Source organism: Empidonax traillii, unplaced genomic scaffold (assembly GCF_003031625.1).
Source record: "Empidonax traillii isolate 1590-97213 ecotype Southwest subspecies unplaced genomic scaffold, ASM303162v1 scaffold619:size634076, whole genome shotgun sequence".
Taxonomy (NCBI): domain Eukaryota; kingdom Metazoa; phylum Chordata; class Aves; order Passeriformes; family Tyrannidae; genus Empidonax; species Empidonax traillii.
In genome coordinates, this window is record NW_020955812.1 from 394,152 (window position 1) to 417,419 (window position 23,268).

A 23,268-nucleotide genomic window follows, 5' to 3' on the forward strand; every position below is an offset into this window, starting at 1 on the left:
TGGTTTTGCTCCTATTGCCATCAAATACTACTGTAGGTCATGCTATGACTAAGAAACCTGGCCCCGTTACTGATTTTTTATGGGATTCTTTTATTTGTTTCCATTCCTTATTAGCACATTTCTGCTTGTGTGAGGAAAAAAACACTTGGAATGATTTTCCTGGAGTCCTTACTGAATTCCTCTTCTGATGGGGAGCCAATAGGTGTGAACACAGGAACTGGGTTCCAACTAATGGGACGACGTCACCCATAGGATGCTGGATAGCCAGTAATGAATGCAGAACTTTCAGATTGAAAGAGAGAGAGTTGGTAGTGAGCAGGCATGAGGATTTCACTATCATCTCACAAAAATATTTGTGTTTAAAGAGTGGGCATAGCCCTGTGGAGCCTGGCAGCTACTGCTTGTCAGTGGGTAATCAACTTGAAATGGACAAGTCCACTGAATACTTTCTGTACACTGCATTATGAGGTTAAACCTTGATATCTATAAACACCATGCCTATTTTAATCATGTCCTTATTTCTTTTAGAGTGGAAGTGGAGTGTGCATGGGATCATCCCACTGCAAGATCTGGATTGCTGTGGTAAAAGTGTAGTGCCAGTGTTCTCTGTGCTACGTGTACCTTCTATGTACAGGATATGAAAGCAGCAGATTCCTATTACCTATGGCATTTATGCCTCTCTATCTAAGCAGAGTCTCTCTGTACCCTACTAACACACTACCCTAATGTTTGTGTGTTTTATTCTTGTAAGTCTTGCTGCTACTTCACTTACCATTACTTTTAGGAAAGCAGAACTCTCTCTTTCGTAACCTGCTATGTCCTTTCACTTTCCCTCCCTCCCTTTTGATTTTGACTTTGTCTCCCACCAGAAGCAATGGTGGGAGATGGAGGGATTTCCTGTTGAAACTGCTGTTTCTCCAGAGTGGCAGTTCTGCAAAGTTCTAGTTCTCCAGATTCTTGTCAGTTTAGCATCAAGAGTTGCTAACAGGGACAACATCAGCACCTGTGAAGGAAAGAAAAACAAGCCTTGTCTGGTTTAGAGCATCTGAAGATACAACGCACTGTTCAGTTGCTTATGGTCACCCTTCTCCTTTTTTTTCCAGGACACAGTTTTGTGCATGGTGGTGGAAGTAAATGGGATGAACCCACTTTTTTGCCTTATTTTATGTGGCAGATAGAGTGGGTCAAACTCTGAATGACACACAAATTCTCATCAAATTAGCACTGCTGTTCAGTCTCACTGGCTGACTGAGTGTTGGCAGCTTATGTGACTCTGCTTTACAGAAAGACAGAGAGAGAAGGGGGGAGTGTTTGTACAACTGACCATGTCATGTGCTCTTGTTCTACAGTAGTAGGTACTGAAATTTGCATCCCTGCCTGGAGTATTTTAGGTGTCTTTTCTGACTGAAAGAATCTCTGTAGAGTGAGCTTTGTCCTAAAGCTATAAATGAGTCTCCAGAATTAGAGACTAAAATTTACTTTCTAAGCTGTGTGATGTATCTGAGCCCATAGTATATGGAGTTTTTTGGGTTTTATCATTTTGTATGCCTGACCCTGCTACTGTGGGAAGTTGTGATTGACCAGCAGTTTGCATTGCTAAGCCTGTCATACTCTACATTAATGGTGACTTTTGTAGATTGCCCAGACAGGGAGCATCTGAGCGCCCTTAGGTAGATGTTTAAAGACTGTCATGGGGGCTGAGCAGCTGAGACTGTGAGAGTATGAGAGTATGTTTCCTGCACAAATTTATTTGAAGGTTCATTGTTAGCATTTTAATTCCTATAAAATCTGGGTTTTTTAACCCAGACACCATTTCCGTGGTTATAGAGTTTGCTGCAAGGAGAAAGATTAGGCAGTTCTCCTCTAAGAAGCTGGGACCTTGCCATTGTACATTTCTGCATCTCCAGCCGACCACAGGGCAGGAACAGGGGTAAAATGGTCTTAGTGGAGTTTTGTTCTTTCTAAGAAGCGATTTCTTTGGTTGTACCATTGAAGCTGTTTTATCAATTACTATGATGCTTCAGATAGGTCAGCACGTTTGTCTTCTACTAAGACAGTAACAGAGATTTCCACTTTGTTTTCTTTTATTTTCTATGGCCAGGCCTGTATATAAACTGACTGTTTTTATTTAACTTTCACACTTTATTTATCTTTGCAAGACTGGAAAGTCAGCTTTTCTACTGTATTCTAGTCCCTCCAGGCTTCCTGTTTTCTCTGACTCCCTTTGAATTTTATTTTCTTTCTTTCTCAGCACACCTTAGCAGACTGACCTCAGTGCATGTTCTCTGCATGACATACAATAATACAAAGGCCTCTATTTTTAAATTAAAGAAAGTTCTCTGTTAACGAGACTATTCTGCAGCATTGCAACTGGCTGGCTTATCCTCACAGACATACAGACTCATTCCTGCATCAAGCTAATAGGTGCATGGCATTGGAAATATTCACCAAGCCATGACAAATACATGTTCTAGAACCGCTTTAATAACCTGAATGTCCAACTTAAAGCAGGCAGCTTTTCTGGAGCTGTTCCACAATCTCATGGGTACAGTGGTTAAAAATCTTATTTCTATCCATGGCTAGAACATCTTAACCATTTTTTGGAATGTCCTCACTTCTCTCACCATCATCTTCCAGTGTATTTCTAAAAGGTAATGTATCCTCTTTCGTAAGTTCTCTTTTCTAGCTATGCCTTGCATCAGATCTGGTTTGAATTCACCTTTCTTGAAGAATCTTAACAATACTATAGGCAGAATTCCAAGTGAGATCTCTTCAATACTCTGGTGTCACTCATCTTTTCAAACCTCTCCAGGAGATCCTGCTAATATATCTCTGAATTAAGTCTTCCCTTCTGCAAAATCCACTGTTCCCTCCATGTTTAATCTGCATGGCTTCTGTTTTATTTCTTGTGTATAATCCTCTGAGGTCATACTTAAGAGTAATAATAAATTGGGATTCATTTGACTGTCTCTGTCCCAAGACTTTTATAGAGATGAGGATTACTCCTGCTTTCCTTTGGATGGCGTGAGATCTGCTTAATTTCATGTCTCTTCATATGAGCAGCTAATGATCATTTTTAAGAGTAAGATCTAAGTGCATCCTTACTTTTATACTTTGAAGTTGACTGACTAGGAAATGAAGTATAGTTGCAGTAAAGGTGCTAAAACTGTGCAGATTTGTTAAAATAATAAATAATCAAAGACAATAAATAATGACTGAGGAGGAAACAAATTACACTGCTCACAGTACATATAATCCAATGTATTTCACAACTGTCAGTAATAAATGTCAATCTTTATTAAGGAACATACACAAAATGGTTCTTTAAATCCTAGGTGTGCAACTGAGAAACACACGTTTCTTTGTTATTTTACTTCAGGGATCTATATGTGCTCAAAATGAGTCATATTAAATGACTATTGGTGAATTGCAACTAACCAAGCAACGTTTCTGTCCTTAAACAAGAATTAGATTGGTGAGTTTTTGGTATTAATAACTACGGGATAAAAATCTACTCTTGCACTATTTCTTTATGATTTCTGAAAGTCATACTTTCCTGACTTACCATTACATCCATTTGTGTTTCTATTGTAGCCCAAAAGAGACTGAAAATTGCCATAAAACAGCAGCTAAGAAAGCTTTAAGGATGAGAAACTTCTGAAGAGCATTCTATAGTTTGAGAGGGAGATTAATCAGTGGAGCTATAGTCTGCCATCTGTGACACGTGGAAACCAGCTCAGTATGGCCACTAGGGAGGCAGGCCCTGGATCTGCTTTGCACCAGAAGGAAGGAGGGGTGGAACAATGTTACAGGACAGAGTAGTAAAAGAAATCCCTCCTTACCCTCTAAGATACCCTGACAGAACAGGTACAAGACCCTTATTACAAAATCTTGTCAAGGTCAGAGAGATCAACCTCTTGCAATAAAACTTGCATTAAGACATGTACCAAGAAGAAACAATGGTTATGGGCACTGGTGACTGGAAGCACTCATTTGCAGACCAGACCCTCTTTTCAGAGAAGTTTGCTGCTTCCCTGGGGCCCAAATTAGAAACGTCACCACAAGACTGAACAGCCTAATACAACCTGCATGGTATTATTCACTCCTGCTCTTTCACATGGGTACAAATGGTGTTACGATAAAAAGAGGCCTGGAAAGAATGCTAAAAAATTCCAGAGCACAGGTAATGTTTTCCTCAGTCCTGCCAGTAATGGAAGGAGACTTTGGAAGAAACAGGTGAGCCCAGAATATCAATACCTGACTCCAGGACTAGAGCCTTCACCGTAACTTTGGGTTTTTAAACCATGGAGGAACATTCAAGAGGCAAGCTATGCTGGGGCCTGGTGGGATCCACCTGTCCTGATGGGGAGATGTGTCTCTGGGCATAAGCTGGGGAGATGGATCAAGAGAGCTTTAAAGTAGAATTGATGGGGGTGAAGGAAATAACAACGAGATTAAAGCAGGGAAGCTGAAGGTTGGCATGGCATCATCTGAGGGTGGCAATGCTAGCGGAAACAGTCCATGGGAACACTCTGGAAATCTTGTGTTCATGACTTAGGAGTCCACAAGTACTGGTCAGTCTTTAAGAACCACATTGCACTGTGTCATATGTAAAGCAAGTGGGGCAGAAGACCACCCTGTCTGAACAGGGAACTACTCATGGGCCTCAAAAGGAATAAGAAATTGTGTGATCTCTGGAAGTGGGGTCAGGCTTTGCTGGAACAGTATAGGACTTTGGTTTGTGTAAGCAGGGAGAAGACACAAAAGGCCAAAGGTCATTTAGAGTTGAAAATGGCCAGTTCAGATAACAAGAAAGGCTTTTTCAAGTACATTGATTACAAGAGGAGGTCTAAAGAAAACAATGCTTGGTGAAGATTGTCATCTGATTAATAGGGATAAAGAAAAAGCAGAGGCATTCAGTGCCTTTTTTCCTTGGTATTTAATAATACTGATAGACCTTGGACTGCCTGAGTTAGAGGAGCATGAGTTCCACGAGTGTGGAATCAGAGACTTTCCATTTGAGAACAATAAAATTGTAGGGGACCAGATGTATCAGCTTACTAACCATGGCTTTCGAAACATGAATTCCATAGGGTCTGAAAAAGTTCATCCTGGAGTACCGAAGGAGCTAGTGGATGTTATAGCAGGACCCCTCTTGGTCTGCCAAAAGTCTTGAGAGGCTGGGAAGTTTGACTAGAACCCACCTGATGTTATTTCCATAAAAAGGGCCTGAGAGAAGGCCTGGGGAACTATAGACCTGTTAGTGTAACATCAGTTCTTAAAAGAATTATGGAGAACATTATACTGCATACTACTGAAAGGCATTTAAAGAATAATGCAATCAACAGGCAGATCGCCCACCTAGTGGATTAAGGGAAGGCCATGGATGTATCATTTCTTGATTATAGTAAGGCTTTTTATGGATGTTCATGGTGCACTGGCTGAGGAATCAGCTGAAAGGCAGAGCTCAAAGGGTTGTACTGAATGGCTGCAGGTGATTGCTGCGGGCGATCACCAGGCCTGTCCCACAGAGTTCAGTTCTAGTTCCAGTTCTCTTCAATATATTTATCAACAATTGGGATGCAGGAGCGGAATGTACTACTAGCAAGTTTGCTGATGAGACCAAATTGGAATCTGCTGTTGACTCCCTCTTGGCCTTGTAGAGGAATCCAGATAGAGACTGGAGCATTGAGCTATGATTACCAGGATGAAATTTAACAAGTCACTTTGACGGATTGTGCACCTAGCATGGAGTAATGCTGGGCACAAGCATAAATTAAGAAAGGAGTGGTTGGAGATCAGCCCTGCGGAAAGCAATCTGGGGGTGTTGGCTGCCAGCAGGCTCAGTGTGAGTCAACAGTGTGCCCAGGCAACCAAGGTGGCAAACTGCAACCTGGGGTTTGTGCATCAAACACAACATCACCATCTGGCCAGAAGAGTGGGTATCCCACTATGTTCAGCAATAGTGTGGCCTCAGCTGGAGTTCTACGTGCAGGTCTGTTCCCCACAATTTAAGAAGGTTGTGAAAGTCCTTGAATGCATCCAAGGATTCTGCCTTTGTTGCCAGAGGAAGGCAACAAAGCTGGTGAGAGTGCTGGAAGGAATGTACTCTTAGGAGCGGCTGAGGACTTCGGGCTTGTCTAGTTTGGAGAAAAGGAGGCTGAGGTGCCTCATTGCTCTCTACAGCTTCCTGAGGAGTGGAAGAGGAGAGGGAGGTGCTGAGCTCTGGTCTCTGGTATTCAGTGACAGGACATTTGGGAATAGTTCAAAGCTGTGCCAGGGGAGATTTAGATTGTACAGGCTTCCTAGAGGAATGGTTGATGCCCCCAGCCTGTCAGTGTTTAAGAAGCATTTGGAAAATCCCTAATAACATGCTTTAACTTGATCAGCCCTGAATTGGTCAGGCAATTGGATGGGATGACCATTGCAACTGAAACAGTCTAGTCTACTCTACTCTGTATACTAGTGCTAAGTCGACAAATCAGTTCTGTGAAACCCTCTTTTACCTTCAGGCCCGGAAAGACCAAGCATAATTTTGGATAAAAGTAGCATCTCCTGGAACTACTTAATTTGTAAAAATTTTCATTTTTTTTATATGAAAACCAACAAATTTTCTAGTCCTTTGACTCAAAGAAAAAATTAGAAGGCAAACAAAACCAAGTAACATACAATTTGTCATTTCATTAATTTTAAGGAAATAGACTGCTATTTGATTAATGTTATACTTTCAAAACCTTATTCTTAACCTCTTTTATTTTCAGCTTTAGTTAGGAAATCATTGTTTCCAGTAGTATTTATTATTTTTAGGAATATTATTAGTGGGCCTGATGCTTATTACAGCTGGCTTTTGTAACATTAACGTTGGGTGTCAGATTATTTTGTTGGCACAATTTGAGGAAGGAATAAATAAAGCGTATTAGGTGCTTTATTACAAATTTTACTTCATAATCAAATACCTCTGCTAGCAGATATATCATATGGAGAAGCAGTATTGGGCACAGCAGCACAAGTTAGGACTAGCCAATATAAGACGCTTTAAATTGTCCACTTTCAATTGTCCACTAGATGTGCCTCATTGTACTCCGCAGCTCAGTTGGTTAGAGCACGGTGCTATTAACACCAAGGATGTGGGTTTGATGCCCATATGGGCCAACTTGAAGAGCTGGACTCGATCCATGTGGGTCCTTTGCAACACAGAATATACTATAAAACCTTTGAATTACAACATAAAAGTACTGCGAGTTTGTACTTTTGCCTTCTGGAAGTGGCAGCTGCAGGACATGGGACCAGCCCTCACTGCAGAGCCTGCAGCCACAAGGGTTGATTTAAGGTGAAGACCTCATCTGGGAAAGGAGCAATGCTCAGTGACTGGCTGGTCAAAAGGTAGGCTTTTCCCTTAACACTGTAGATTTTTCAGTTTCCTAGAGATGATGAAATGTATAAGAATTAAGAATAGTGTGAAAACCACAAAGTAGTCCTGCCTACATGTCCAAGATAAGCATCAAAACCCATTTTGGCCCTCAGGTTACTTAGTTTTTATCACTGTTTGTGAATATTTTTATTATTATTGTCACTGATACTCTTGGTAGAGTAACACTAAAAAGAAAAACGGGGTTGGGGGAAAGCCAGTCTTCCTAGTATTACAAATGCAGTTACAAATATACTGATGTTTTTAGGATACTGATAGCATCTGGTCACCAGGAGGATAACATGGTAGCTCACATAAAATCAGCATATGTAACCACAGTGCGCAGTTTAGGAAATGCTGTCTTTCAGCTTGCAGAAATTGCAACTGGCCTAATAGTAAGTGCAGTGTTTTAATCAAATCATGTGATGGCCTCCTACATTAGCATTTTCAGAACACTATAAAACTCTGCAGCCAAGGTGTGAGTGCTGTCCTTCAGGATATAGTTCTTGAAAAAGGCTGGCTTCTCTTTTTATGCAGGCTTTTTTGTCAGCGAGGTTGTGGGCCCCCGTGTATTGAAACTGCTACAACTTCTGTTCTGTCATGGGCATGCCAACCTGTGTGTTTTAAATCACTGGGATTATTGAGGTGTGCCTTCCTTATATTTCTGCCAAATTCTGTGTGTCACATCTAACACATGATGCTTCTCTCTGCCTTCAGGGACGCTGTGTCCTGCCCTTTTTTGGGTGTGGGCTCCTCCCCTTGAATCTAGAAAAGACTTAAAAGCAGGTGGGTGCGCAGCTTCTTGCTGTGCAGCACAGAGAAGTGGATCCACCGTCAAGCTGTCATTTCCTGGCACTGGTGGTCTTCCCAACTGTTCAGGTATGTGCATCTAAAACAAGCTGGATGGCGATGGGATAAATCTGTATGAGTATAAAGTGGGAAAGGTTCTCAGTGACTGGTGATGTATCTTTTAATAATCTAAGGACTTTGACTAAATGTGTTTCTTTATGATGCTTGAAATTTTTATATTGCCTTTGGAATAGTTTAAGAGATTTTTCTTTTGCTATTTGACCGATAAGTTAAAACACTGGCTTCAAAAATGTTTGAGGCTTTGTGCCTTTCTGTGGAAGATATGACTGTGTAAATGGAACTAACTGAAGCTAAATTAATCCTTCAGAGGGATTATGTCTTCTGCAGCACTGGTTCCACTATCCTTCAGCTACTTTTAAGCTCACATTGTCTGTCCCATGATTTTTGATACACTTTTTGTTTTCTTTTACTTGCTCTTCCTATTGTTTGGTTGAAGTGATTCTTAACAAATGTTGACAAACTTTTCAGTTTAAACACGTGAAAATCAAGCAACTGCCACAGCAACATTTGCATCAATTTTCTTCTGCCTTGCTTGTGTTATGTAGTTTTAAGGTCTGAATTGCTCCTTATTCTGGTCTGGTTGCATTTCTCAAACCTTTTGTACAGAGAAAAAAGACTGCATGTGGGCACATGTGTATTTTATGGTGACTAAGCTGCCTTCAAGGCAAGAAATAACACCCTTAATGATTTGCAGCATTTCAGAAATGGGATTTTGCTGCTTGTTATCCCCTAATTATTATTTTTTTAAAAATCTTTTTAGCAAAAAATGGGAATTTATCCTAATGGTTGCATTTCATAAAAATTATTTATCGCTATATTTCTAATGAATTTATCTTCACCAGGTATTTCTGTTGCACATGCTGTTCCCAGGTTCTTTTGAAAGAACATGAAAATTGGGAAAGAAGTATAGAAATGGTTGAGAATTGCTTTTTTTCTTCAGACAGTAAAGATAGTATCTGATGTTAAGAGACAATGAACTTGGCATCTTCAATGCTATTTTCCCTTCTTAGGAAGAAGGAGGGAGTACTTATAAATCTTGCTTCATCTGTAACTTCTATGAGTCACTAAATGAAAATATTAAAGCTGCTGTGATAAAGCTGAATGTGGCTCTGTTCACTCCACCATCTTAAAAGAAAATAACAAAATTAGTAGTCCAGAGATGGGCAGTGATGACGGTCAAATGAGGAATACCTCAGCAAGCCAGGTCTTTTCATTCAGGTGACGGAAGGCAGAGACAGAATGACAGAAAACCTTAAAAATGCTCAGTGGCAAACCCTGAGGGATGCACTATTCACTCTCTTTACTATTCTACCCTGTGTCCATCAAATTAATTTGTAGGAGTCAGATTAAAAACAAAAAAGGACATCATTCTTTATGCATCAGATAGTAGAGCTGTGCAACTCATTGCAAGAGGACATTGTAGATGCCAACTGGTCACAGGAATTTAAGGGGAAACAGGAAAAATACACGAAAGAGTAGTTTAGAGAATCATAAAATCAACCGTGTTGGAAAAGACATCCGAGACCATCAAGTCCAACCCTTGATCCAACACCAGAACACAGGAAACACTCATAGATGTTTCCTGTATATAAAGAAATCCTGCTGTTCCCTGGAGATCGATTTTACCACTATGGTAGAGAGAACATTTAACTAGGTGGTGCTTATATTTTCTATTTCCTTAGATAGACCTTATATTTTTTTGTATATTCTAAAAGCCTAGTTTTTTAAATGGTCATCCTGAAATCCTGTAGCACTCTATTTTGCTGCTTGTAATGTTTGTTCGGGTTGGTGACTGAGAAAAAATTAACCTAGGGTATTGCCTAATACTATTCCATCATCATTTGTAAAAGCAGAACTGGTTTACACTGTTGCAGGAGGATTACCTCATATCTAACAAATTGTTGTTGTAACACAAGCAGTTCTGATGATGGAAAATATTGCAAGCCGTTGTTTAAATGTACACTTAATTCAATCTAATTTTCCTATAACTGAAGAGTCCTGTTCTAGAATGAAATGTTATTTCTGTTTGTTTGTTTGGTTTGGTTTGTGGGGGTTGTTTGTTTGTTTGTTTTTAGGAATGGAGAAGCTGATTGTTTGTGTGGACAAAAGGCCAAATGCTCTCTGTAGACTGATTTGTTTTCCATGGGCTGGAGGTGGCACTTCTCTACTTGCTCAGTGGGGCAAACTATTAAGCAACTCAATTGAAGGTTTGTCATTTTTGTAGTTAAAGCACAAGTTAAGAAAGTCTGAAATACACAGTAGACCAATTTTTTGAATGGAAAATAATATTCTTGAGATCACTGCAATCTTTGTCCAATGGGTCTTCTCCAGAAAGAATGGAACTAGCATTCATTAGGAACTAGCATTTCCATCAGGGTGCATTTTCTGTACCACTTTGCATCAAGCTATATTTGGCTAGGTTTAAAGGTTATATCCTCAGAGCTAAGTTTCACAAGACTATAGTATGGTTGACTGCTTCAGAACCTATTGGTATGATTCACAAACATAATACACGTGCCAGGGTAACGGTGAAGATATGAGAACCACTTTTAATGTTGAGAGGCTGCACAGACTATCTGTTATCCATCGTTTGCACTTCTTGTATCAAAACTGAAGTTCAAAGTATGAATTTATAACAGTGAAATGGCATTAAGTTACATTACAAAGTACTTCTCATTGCTCCCAAGCTATATCAGCACTAAAAAAAGATCCATTGCTTAAACTATTTGAAGAGAGACCAAGGCCATTTTACAGACCTTCCACAAAGAAAAAAATAATTTCATATTTATGAGCATTGCCATTGCAGTTGTACCAGTCCTCTAAATGCTCATATGCTTTCTGGTAAGCAGTTGCATGAGTCACATTAAATTTTCCTTGAAACAGAAAAATGAAAAAAAGAAAGAAAGAAAAGAGTTTTTTTTTTCCCACTGGAACTACCTCCAACAAAGTTACTAAGAAAATAGCCTAGGAGCAACTGCAGACACAGATGAATAACATCAGGGTGTAGCATGGTTTCTCACAGATGGTTTCTGCAGAAAGAAAGTACAGAAGATGCAAACATTTCTGCACTGCTAGTATCGTGTTAGGTAGTGGTTTATTCTATTCTAAAATACTTTGTCTCTGACCCATTACTTCCATGTGAGTTCAGCAGTATGCATTATGTCAAGACGAGGTCAGAAAATCAACATTTTTTTCTGGTCTATTCATTCCTTACTTTCATTAAACAGCAAGAGGAAAATTCCCAATTTTGAAAGGAATATAATAAAAGTATGTAAAATGTCCTTCCATATAAATCTAAATAGATATAAATGTCCATCAATTTGTACTATGATTACACATTTTACTATGTGTAATGCTTAAGAGCCAACAGAGAAGAAAACAGAGACTGTACAATGCTACTACAGTTTAACTTTCTAATGCTGCCCTTGGAAGGATGTATTTTACACACCCCTTAACTTACTATTATTGAAATTAATGATTTTGTGGTTGTTATTAACCGTAATAGTAATAAAGTTGCTTTCAAACCTCAGCTGAAATCAAGACCTTGTGGATTCTGAGCCAAGGCACTTATCAATCAGATCAACTGGAGAGTAAATCGGATCAAGTTGTGAGTAAAGGAAGGGATGGAAACCTAATCTCTCATAGGATTAAAACACAGTAGTAGCAATAGCAAAAACATAATATCAACTGTACGAAGGATTAATTGAAATAATCCGTATATTCTGCATAATGATTAAAAAACTTAATTAAAATTATTTTACTGTATCTATTTGAAATAACTAGAATCCTTTTCTCTTGCTTCCTTCACCTCTTCTGCAGTGTTCTGCATAAGGTATCCTGGAAGAGAAACTCGTCTTAATGAGCCTTTTGCGAAAGACATGACAAGCATGGTTAACGAGATTACAAGTGTTTTGTTAAAAGAATTGCAAGAAAAACCATTTGCATTCTTTGGTCACAGGTAAAAATATATACAATTGTAGATGCCCTGGTGAAGGAGCTTCTGTCTCTGAACTCATTGAGTAGACAGTTTCTTGTTTTTATTTGCAAAAATTTTAGGAAAATGCGCTTCTGCAAAGATTTTTTGTCAAGTCGTCTTAAAACATGCTGTTGCTGTCAAAGACTCTGGTTATTTATTTATTGCTTCAGGCACAACATCTGAACATGTTGTGTTTCTGATAAATTATAATTTATTATGGCATTTATTTTTCATATTTGTGTCTGTTCTTGATCTATATGAAGGCAGGGGGGTGAACCATTCGTGAAGCACAGATTTTGAAGATTGCTTAGTCCAAAGTATTAAAAATAAATGTTCTTATTGCAAATTAAGGAGACTACTAAAAGAAAGACTAAGAAAAGGTTTGATTTGTAAAACTAGACCGTGTAGGAATAAACTTCATGTCAATTAACGAATATTATTATAATTTATATGTCATATATGGCTTCAGTAATTGTTCAAGATATGCAGTTAGCACTGAAATTCAAACTGTGTTTACATTTTCCAGGTTTTATGTATGTTTTGCTTACTTTGCTTTAATTTCTCTTTTCACTGCAGTTTTGGATCTTACCTGAGTTTTGCAGTTGCACTACATTTGAAAGAAAAGTATGGACTAGAGCCAGTCCATCTTTTTGTATCAGGGGCACATGCCCCAAATGTAAGTTGCAGAATCATTAACAATATGAAACAAAACAGTTCATCAGCTATCAAGAGTAAAAATAACATTTGAAAGTGTGGCCTGCAAATTACTTTTAATACAAAATGAGCATTGCTTCAGAATCCATGGAGAAAAGTTTTTTTCTTATAGGAAATTAATTCTGAGGTGGATGCAGAACTTTGCATTACACATTATTCACTGCTGCTAGCTAACCTTAGCCTCGGGAGAACAGTCTCCTTTAGCTAATGCTACCTTTTTTGAATACTGTGTTATTTACTATGGCCTTCGGCTTAAAACTAAAAAAGTAATCAAACCAAAATACTAAGTGACTCTCCCTTCTCTGTAACATGTGAAGTAACTGTCTTAACCTAGTCTTTCATAAACCACCTGCATCAGCCCTCAGTATATTTGTCCATTTATTTCTTTCCCTCCTTGTTCTTTGCTGGATTTTTAATCAGTTTCTTCTCAGGTTCTGCTGGTTCTGCTAGTCTTTCTCAGGAAAACAGCAGTGAAGTGACTTTTTCCCAGTCCTCCTGTCCTCAGTCAGCATTTGCTATTTCTGTTCTTCTGTTTCTGAGGCTTCTTAGCAATCCTTATATGAGCTGGTGATTCATGGAAGCCATTGTTATTCCTGCAAATTTCCATAATCAGTTGGTCTCTTCAGTCCTACATTAGTCAGGTTTATGTCCACTGCTAGGCTTTTCTTTCTCTTAAACAGATTATTTTATTAGGTGCATTTCAATAGTAAGAGTCAAACTTGAACAAAATTGAATTCATGGTTATATGTCTGTGGAAGTTTCAGACCTGAAAGATATTTGGCTCAGTCATAATTTGTAAATTTACTAACCCTTTCCAAGAAGTGTTCTTTGTGGATGTTAATCAGCTATTGTATTTTGGATATGAAGAATTATTGTATTTTTTACTAAAATGAAAAGATCATTTAAAGTATATTATATGCAACACCTGATTTGTTTTGTTTGGTACTGACAGTCTGAAGCAATTCTTCCTTACAAAACCATTTCTGTAGCTGATACAAACGATGAAGTATTTATTGATTATCTACAAACGGTAGGAGGAACTCCTTCTGAGCTTCTGCATAATGAAGACATTAGGAAACATCTTCTGCTTACTTTTAAAGGAGACTTTAAAGTGCTTCAGACATTTTCGTAAGTTTTACAATTTTGTATTATATTTGTATTTTACGTTTTTACTTGTGTGTGATCATGTCAGAGTTTTTCTTTCTACGTATTTTTTTCTCCTTTCTGTTGTAAAAAGATTATGAAACGGTAAACAGTTCTCTCCTTTGTGTGTTTTTCTACTTGTTCTCTAGTATTTAAGCCCTAAATGAAAACATTGCTTACACTATCAACCACTGCAATAGTGAACTAACTGTCACTGCAGTAGTGAACGTGTCATGGTAGAATTACAGTTCTAGTGAGGATCCAAAGTTAGCAGCCCCTAAAAGGGAATATTCTGTCATCTTTTATCGTTTTCTGAGGCTACTAATCTCAGCTGATCACTGATCTCAGTGGCTACTAATCTCAGGATCACTGCATTCAGCCTCCTGATCCAAGATCCCCTAATCTAAGCAGGAGCAAAGAGTCCCTGTGTTCTGGGCACCTTGAGAGCAACTGGCTTCTTCTGTCCTAACTGCTGACTCCACTGGATGTTACACAACAGCCAATGTGGCTGAGTGGTTAAGGTTTCTTACCTTGGCAAAGACAACGATACTCTTGGATGTGGGACCCATTTTGGTCTTAGGAACCTGACACTGAAAGGCCCTGAAACATTAGAACTTGAATATAAGCAGGTAACGTAATTGTTTATGGGAGGTGAGAATTTCTATTGCAGGCTGAAGCTCTTTTTCTCCCCTAACTATCGGGTCATTCTTTCTTTACAATTTTAGACCTAATTGCAGTAGGGCAAGGAGCTAAGAACCTTCCAGATGTGGTAATTTCTTCTGATGTTCTGCATAATCTAATTCCTGAAGTTTGTTAGATTTTGGAGGAGAACGAAAAAGTTATTTTGTATGTGGAAGCAAATTCCAAATATGGGCATCTTATTGAATGTTTTAGGACTACTTTTTATGTTCACAGTTTTGAGAAGGCAGAAATGGATATCCCCTTCTCTTGTGATATTACCTGCTTCAATGGGGGTGATGAGAAGCCATATGATTTACAAGGTACTTTTCTTAAATGGTTTTCCTCTTATACTTACACATTTTCCTGTTGAATTGCATCAGTTAGTTAATGAAGTTTTCTTGAGTCTTTTATCTCCTTCTTAAACAAAACAAATCAACAGAGCAGTCTCAATGTTGATATGGGATGTAAAATAATTGTTACATAATAATTTCAAAATAGTTATGTAAAATTATCGCAATAGTTGACATTTTTATGACATATCTTTTTTAGGTTGGCAAGAACTAACAAGTGGAGATACATCCTTTTATGAGCTTCCTGGAGGTCACTTTTATCTGCTGGAACCCTCTAATGAAATTTTCTTGGCAAAACACATAACAAGATGCATAGAAAATGCTGGTCTATGAGTATTTCCCTCACTTTTAATAGCAGAAGGTGTAATATTAGTCCACAGCACTTCATAATAAGTCATTATTTCAGTACATTGCACGCAGTTATGCCTAAGGGTTGTTCTGTTTGTCCTTTGTAATTCTTTAAAAGGGGGAGTTTTCCTGGGTTTTTCTGAAAATAAACATTGGCTTTGTCTTAAAAAAAAGGTTTCATCTTTTCCCTCTTCTCATCTTGCATGTGCACAAACTCTTCATTCCATAACCTCATTTGCAAAAAATTATAGCGATGTTATTTTACTTCTAGAGCTTGTTTGCCTGCTCCTGTAAAAATGCTAAATATAACGTAATACCCACAAAAATCCACAGTTCTTAGAGAAAGCTTAATTTATTAGGTTCAAATTTATTTAGAATAAGATACAATCTAAAAATAGAGTATGTATGTAAATACCCTTTACAGTCAGCTTATGCTTAAAAGATATTAGTCAGACTACACAGTAAGGAGTTAGTACTGCAGTGTTCTCAATGGAGTTAGTTCATTAGCTACCGAAGAGTTTATTATTAGTGGGAATTACTTTGAATATTCTAGATCCCATATTTTTCTACCATTGCTTTTGCTTTAGAGATATAGGCATTCATGGCATCCTCCTTTGACAAACCTGTAAAGGAAAGCAGGAGTCATTATCTTTCCTCGTTTGTCCTATAAACATGACTACATGATGTAAATTTAATTGGTGTAACACCTTTTTTCAGGTTCCATGCCTCCCATTTGGCTTTGCCTTTCAAATCTAACATTCCTGGACATTCTGCCAAAATAAATGCAAACGTTTGGTTATCATGCAGATTTACATAACATTAGCTTGATTTCATCAAGATGTGGAAGTAACTGTGAAGCATATATAGGAATACCAATATTAATATCTCCAACGGTAGCCTGTTTGTAGAATCCATAGAGTTCCTTCAGTTCTTCATCAGTTGGTCTCGTTTTTAATTTTTTTACATCTTCTGCAGCACCGTCAAAGTCAGCCTGATGAAAGAACAGAAAGTGTTGGTTTTCTTCTCAAGGGGTGTGCTTAAAACATGAGGCACAGGACACAGTAGCATCATCACATACTCTCAATCACTCCCGTGGGTTTAGTGGTAAGTCTAGGTGTTTGCCCATGAAAGAAGCTTAAAAAAACTGTACGCCATTAGAAAAGGAACTAGGCTTACATAGCTGATAGGGTCAGTACTGCTAAGATAAATGAACAGTTTTACATCTAAACACTTGGAACCATTACAGACTGTCTAGTGCCAGAATAGCTACAGATACACTTATGCAGGCAGCCTCCACAATTTACGTAGTGCATATGTCTTTCACCGCCACGCTGTGGGTACGAAGGTGAACTTTACACCCCAGCAGTAATCTCTGCTTGCATAGTGTTGATTCAAGTGGTGGAGCTTGAAAACCCTCTGAGGTGCACTGTCCACTTCACCCTTCATTTTCACTGCTCTGCTGACAGCACAGCAGGTGATCAACAGCTGGCACAGAGACATCTGACAGGGATGAGCAGCACTACTGCCAGGAACACCTTCCACACCCAACTCTGAAACACAGTGGAGCACAAGAGTTACCCCTTTCATCATCACGCATCACACATTCACATCAACCTGAGGCCATATAGACTTCAGAGTTCTGTCCCATGCTCAGGACATTTCAGAGAGAGAGAGATTTCCTACAAGATGTGCTATGACACACACACATATATATATGTATAAAAAAATGTAAAAAAAAAAAAATCTTAAAACTTGGGTCTTAAAATCAGCAACATATTCAACATCGGTTTCAGCATGTGTGCTGTGGCTCTGTTTAAATCACTGAGATCACATTACCTCAGAAGTCTGTACTGTGTTTTTTTTTTTTTTTTCCTAAATAAGAAAACCTAATGCATGTTTGTCTCCTTAATTGATGCCTTTCTCCTTGGCAAGCGACTGTGCTGGGTGGGTCAGGCGGTAGAAATAAGCAAGTATGAATGAAAGCTAGACTCACTATAGCATTCTGTATTTAAACTGAGAAAAACTACAAGAGAAAGGCTATTTCTGGTTTTAAATCTAAGAAGAAAAAATTTAAAAATATTTAATTAGGGAGTGATGGTCATGGATCTTTCTTCACAGAAAGGCCCCTTCATGGAATCATGAAACTATGTATTCACTGATGTAAGGAGACATCAGCTAGTGGTTGCATTAAGGCAGGAGTAGCAGGCAGGGTAAGGGCAGGTAGTTGAGTGCACTACAGCTTCCTGCACAGAAATCTGCCTACTCTCCCACCAAATAAGTCAGCTCTGTCTCCTGAGGTGGAATTCACTTTTTTTTTTTTAAATTTTGTTATGGAAGTTTAGTTTGGCTAGTGAGGTTCCCCAAACATAAACTTCTGAGGAATTTCTGATTTTTTTGCAAAATTTTCAATTGCCATTTGAAACCCACCAAGGGAAAGCACAAGTCTCCTAGGAATGAAAGTGCATGCCTCAAAATGTACATCTGTAACACCAGAGTTATAACAAGGAGCAGCAGGAAGAGAGGTACATTTTAAAGGGATGTTTTTAAAAAATCATAATATATGATTAAAAGGGTGTTCTAGCAAGGAATGCTCCCTGCAAAACAGCAATTAAAAATAAATCTAGAATATTCTTTAAACTGCAGCTATGAATTCACAGAAGATTACATGGGAAGGGTTCATGGTGATAATACACATTTCTAGCTCTGTCAGTTTGTAGCACCCTTAAAAAAGCAACAGAAGGAAAGGACAAAAATCCTGCGGCAATGAGGATGCTTTTTAACAAATAATCTTCCAACACAGTGAGAACCACAGTGTTTGCATAACTGACAAGCAGGAGTTTCTGGGATATTCCCACCAAGGCCTCCCAGAACCAAATGCCCAATAGTGAAGGCAGGAATATAGAGAACAGCTGGTGTGTTAGAACGGATAAACACTGTTTTAAGAAATGCTGCTGTTTGTTCTATTTTGAATGTAATGATCCTTCTGAGAATTAGCAAGATTCCAAGTGCAATTTGTCTGTTTAAGACTCTGAAGCTTGGTCATTTTATAGAGTATACTATTTGGCAGAGTTTCCGCAACAAATTCTAAATCAAATTACTTCCAAATTATATTCTTAAATCTAAAACTTTATAGTGATGCCCAAAAAAGCAGATAAAACTGTTTAGACAAAGTTTTATGCCTAGAACAGCAAGGTATTTATTGATTAACGGCCGGGCAGCCTGCCAGCTAGTGCTGGGAAAACAGGCTCCGAGTGAGTATTTTATACAGGTTTGGCAATGATTACAACATAGATTATAATATTCATAACAGGTGGAGTTAGGGGCGGAGATTGAGGCGTGGTTTCCATTTTGAGGAATATTATAGTGGGAGATCCTGTTTGCCTTCATCCTGGGGGTTGCTTTTTTAATCCTCATCCTCCCCTCACCTCAGGGACCTTTCGTTCTTTCTATTGTTTCTATGTTCTGTTCACTGAGGTTTCAAGAAAGCCTTGGCTTGGGGCTTGTAACACCTATTGAGATGTCACCTTGGCTCCTCTGGATGAGATTTATGGAACTGGGGTTCTTTGCCCAGTGTTTGTTGTGGTTCCTTTAAGGTCTGATGCCCTCAGCACAGGACAGAGTCTTCTTGTGCAAAATGCAGCTTACAAAATATACCTTAAGGCAAACTAAAAGTGTACAGGGAGGTAGGGGGCCTCTATGGTCCCACAGTAAAAGTGTCCCGATTAACCCTTCCTGCTTCAATAGACTGAAACCATGTACTAGTTACGCAGTTTGTTTCTGTTTTAATAAAAATAATTCTTAATATCACTAGAATGCAACTATACCACAGAATCACTGAAAAACATGAAGCGTTAAGTCCAACTTTTTGTGGCTGATTTCTTGTAAGAACTTGGAGAGCACTGCAAGACAAACACAGGATTTTTTTAGATTAAAAATCCAAAAGGCTTAGGATATGTTTATATGTTTTGTATATATGCTATACATAATTTAGATAAACAAAAATCGTGTGCCCTAGACTACATATAAAAGCTGAATTAATAATGTTCAAATGACCTTACAGCATCCCTTCTCAGCATTTTTCTTTTGCAATATTAATATTTGCTTTCATGAAAGCCTTGCAATCTTTATTTATCGTCTTATGCTGTATTGTCTCTTGTTCTCCTTCTGCTGAGTAAGTGTACCTGGAATTCCTACAACTACCTGAAATACTTCAGCAAGCTCAGATGTTAAGCTCACTTTGAATTTTTACCCAAGAATTGCCAAGGGCCGTAGAAAGTAAGTAAATTACACTCTTTCCTTTCAGAAGCAAAAATCAGAAAAGTGAACCCACATGTTTGAGGCCAGCAAGTCACAACAACACAAGGAGAGAATCTGGGGTTCGGGGCAGAAGTCTCCTGCCCTGTGCCTTAGGCACAGAGTGGGTGCCTTCAGCCTGGGCGCAGGGAGGGGACATCTCTGTAAGTAGAAGTGGAGCCTGAACTCAGTACCTGTGAAATTGCTCATATGACTTTTTATTTCACTATGTTCCTTGACAGACAGGTGGCTTATCCCTCCATGGAAATAAGCCTGCTCCACTTCGTGTTTATCTCAGGGCAGAAGCAAGGACATAGGCACATACTGCAGAGGAACTCACATGCTCTGAATTTACCTCCCAGACTACCTCTGAGTCACTCCAGTCATGCCACACTGCTGCACAGTTTCAGACACTGCAGCATTAGGATATAAAGGAGTTCTGTACTCGTGTAGCAAGACTGTAGTCTAATTACACAAAAATACGTCCTCCTATGCACTAACAACAGTATAAAAATAAATGTGATGACTCACCACACTTAAGATTTTTTTAAAATTGGTAAAATTTAATTAAAATTAGTATTTCATTCTGAAACCAAATACCAGTAATGTGACATTCTTGACTATACCTATCACTGACACCTCTTAATACTATCCATGCAAACAAAAGTAGCATTGATGCTCTTTAACTGTAAATTAAGAAGTGGTATCAGCAATAAAACATAACTGGGTTGCCACACATTATTTAAAGTTTAAATAAGTTACTACTGCATGTGAGCCTCTGGCAGCATTGACATACAAGTCAGCAGAAATCTTCCATGTAGCTTAAATTGTTATCTGATTCAAACTTCTGTTCTGGTTTTGGCTGGGATAGAGTTCATTTTCCTCCTAGTAGCTGGTACAGTGCTGTGTTTTGGATTCAGCATAAGAATAGTGCTGATAACACACTGATGTTTCGGTTGTTGCTGAGCAGTGCTTACACTGAGCCAAGGACTTGCAGTGCCTCATGCTCTGACAATAAGGAGGGGCACAAGGAGCTGGGAAGAGCATAGTTAGGACACCTAACCCAAACTGCCCAAAGAGATATTCCACACCACAGAGCATCATGCCCAGTATATAAACTGGGGGGACTGGCCAGGAGGGGCTGATTGGAGCTCAGGGATGGGCTTGGCATTTATCAGAGGGTGGTAAGCAATTGTGTTGAGCATTACTTGTTTCTCTTGGGTTTTATTGTGCATGCTCTCTCTCTCTCTTTTATTACTATTAACAAATTTTATGTATTATATTTAAATTAGTTTTAATTGCTAAACTAGTCTTATCTCAATCCATGAGTTTCTACTTCCCCCCCCAATTCTCCTCCCCATTCCACTGTGGGGGAAAGGGGAGAAAGTGGCTGCATGGTACTTATTTACTGGCTGGGGTTGAACCACTACTTCAGAGTAAGAATGAAGCAGAAGCACTGTTAGATTGTACAAGACGAAAGACAAAAAAAAAATAAATCAAGGAACCCATCAGGTTAATAACCCTATCTACATATAGTTTTATTCTATATGCATCTATAGGCACATATCGCAAGATACTGTTAAAAATATGCAAACGCATATCTTGCGGAGCAAGAAACGTGCAGAAATAAATATAAATACTAAACATTTTGTTTTTCATCCCCCTCTAGCCAATCGTTGTGCACAGACTGTTGCTTGGGATTTGCCTGCTTACACAACATGCTTATGAGCAGCCTATAAAAATATAATTTCCTTTTAATCATGTACCAATAAAATTCCTTTCACTCCTCAAATTAAAAGCATAAAAATATCTACAGACAAACATACACATACCTACTAGGGATAAATGCACAAATCATCAGACTATTATCACATACTCCCTTTTTGCAAAGGAAAAAGCATTCTTCATTTACAGCTGAATATTTGACCAGTTTGCAAAACATAAATATTTTAAGCCTCCCTAATGAAAACATTATTCAGTTGTCCTCACTTCAGTATAGCTTGATTCAATAAATTTTTAACGATAGGGATAGTAGCTGTCAACCAAACCTATGTGGATAGAAAACCTCTATGTCTAATACAGAATGTGTAAAGATATTGCAGTATTTCAACCACTGATTTTTATGTGAAAGTGTAACTGTATACCACAATGGAACAGCATATCATACTGAACTCACCTCTTTCTAATCGTGATTTATGGCTCATTGCTCAATCATAAGGCTAATAAATTCATTTTCTAAAATGAACTCAAGGCAGAATAAAACAAACTATAATTTCGGTGATCATTAATTAAACAAAGGTGGTGTTATGTTTGGGATTTGGCAGTTCTGACCCACTGGAGAAATAGTTTTCTTCTTCTTAGCTGTAACACACCACAATGAAACCTCTGTGCTATTCAACATAATTGCAGCTCAGAAGAAAATTGCTGAGCTATTGGCAACGCACTCCCTGCATCTAGGTCAGAGCATTGTGTTGTTCACCCTCTGCAAACTAACCAAGCTGAGAGAGACATTATAATGAGACCGGGATAAAAGGGCTTGCAAATCTTGAAGTGAAAGGGATAATAGGAAAGCCTAACAAAAAAACGCAGCCTAATCCATCACGGCATGGGCAAGACAAGGGAAGTATTCATAGTTTCTCGAAAATGTAGGAGGCTAAACGCCAGCAATGAAGATAATTTCCCCAAGAACTATTTAAAGCCATAGTCAGAGAGAAGGTGGAAGGAAGCTCTCTCTAGCCAGAAGGTAGGAAGTACCAGCTTTCCTACAAAGACATAAGCCCATCAAAATGTACCACTTCAAAGATGCACACAACCTAAAAAAATACACATAACTCACATAAAAGCTATTCATGCTTCACAAATGCACATATACCACTGCCTCAGTGTTAGAAGTTTCCCTCCTCTTTTTAGAGTTCTACATAACTAGTTAGATCCTAAAATTATAAGTATTTACCTGCCTTTCAACACCTTACTCAGTCCTGACAAACTCAAATGGACATACCAAGAAAAAATAATTCACGCATGCTCTAAACAGGTAATGCTCAAAAAAATTATATGACCTATGAATAATAAAAAATAACCAGCATGTTTCTCACCCTTCACTTGTAGGAAAGTAATGCGTTATTTAACCTCCATGGGTTTAGGCAAATTTCCCTTGCTGCAAGGTAACCTCGATTTTGCAGTACTAATCCTTATGCTGAAGAAATACCGCAGTCTCCAGCACGGCATTGCACGGATGGACGGCGCATCCCTTCCCTCTCCTCTCCTCGCGTCTCTGTCTCACCAGACGCAGAAGTGCTTACCTGCAGAGTCATGATGCTGCGAGGATGGATGCCCGAGGAGCGGACTCGTTCCTTGCGCGGCGGGGACGCGGCGCCTCTGCCTGCGGCTCCCGCGGGGCGGGCGCGCTGGCGCTGGGATGGTCCCAGTGACCTCAGCTCTCGGCTGAGGCACGACACAGGCTGGCTCCCGCTGAGCCTCCCGGG

The 23,268-nt window shown here is 38.9% G+C and overlaps 2 protein-coding genes across 8 annotated transcripts; one reads left to right on the plus strand and one right to left on the minus strand.

Moving 5' to 3' along the window:
• Positions 1 to 2,031: 2,031 nt before the first annotated feature.
• OLAH (oleoyl-ACP hydrolase) lies at positions 2,032 to 15,642 on the plus strand. Of its 7 annotated transcripts, none has more exons than XM_027898724.1 (8): positions 2,032 to 3,475; positions 3,595 to 3,755; positions 10,346 to 10,485; positions 12,098 to 12,236; positions 12,831 to 12,930; positions 13,921 to 14,096; positions 15,006 to 15,112; positions 15,342 to 15,642. In XM_027898724.1, the coding sequence occupies exons 2-8, from the start codon at positions 3,742 to 3,744 to the stop codon at positions 15,473 to 15,475; spliced, it is 810 nt and encodes a 269-aa protein (XP_027754525.1). In that variant the 5' UTR covers positions 2,032 to 3,475; positions 3,595 to 3,741; the 3' UTR covers positions 15,476 to 15,642. The 7 variants fall into 7 exon arrangements, 6 of the variants coding, with proteins under 6 accessions (XP_027754525.1, XP_027754526.1, XP_027754523.1 ...); XM_027898722.1 differs by lacking the exons at positions 2,032 to 3,475; positions 3,595 to 3,755 and adding exons at positions 7,951 to 8,287; positions 9,121 to 10,301 and having other exon boundaries at positions 10,335 to 10,485; XM_027898725.1 differs by lacking the exons at positions 2,032 to 3,475; positions 3,595 to 3,755 and adding an exon at positions 7,332 to 7,383 and having other exon boundaries at positions 10,347 to 10,485.
• A 195-nt stretch (positions 15,643 to 15,837) lies between these two features.
• On the minus strand, positions 15,838 to 23,249 carry ACBD7 (acyl-CoA binding domain containing 7). The gene is made up of 4 exons (XM_027898728.1): positions 23,086 to 23,249; positions 16,364 to 16,481; positions 16,198 to 16,260; positions 15,838 to 16,113 (listed from the first exon to the last, which is right to left on the minus strand). Exons 1-4 carry the CDS (start codon positions 23,095 to 23,097, stop codon positions 16,040 to 16,042), a joined length of 267 nt encoding a protein of 88 aa, XP_027754529.1. The 5' UTR covers positions 23,098 to 23,249; the 3' UTR covers positions 15,838 to 16,039.
• Between the last annotated feature and the right edge of the window lie 19 nt (positions 23,250 to 23,268).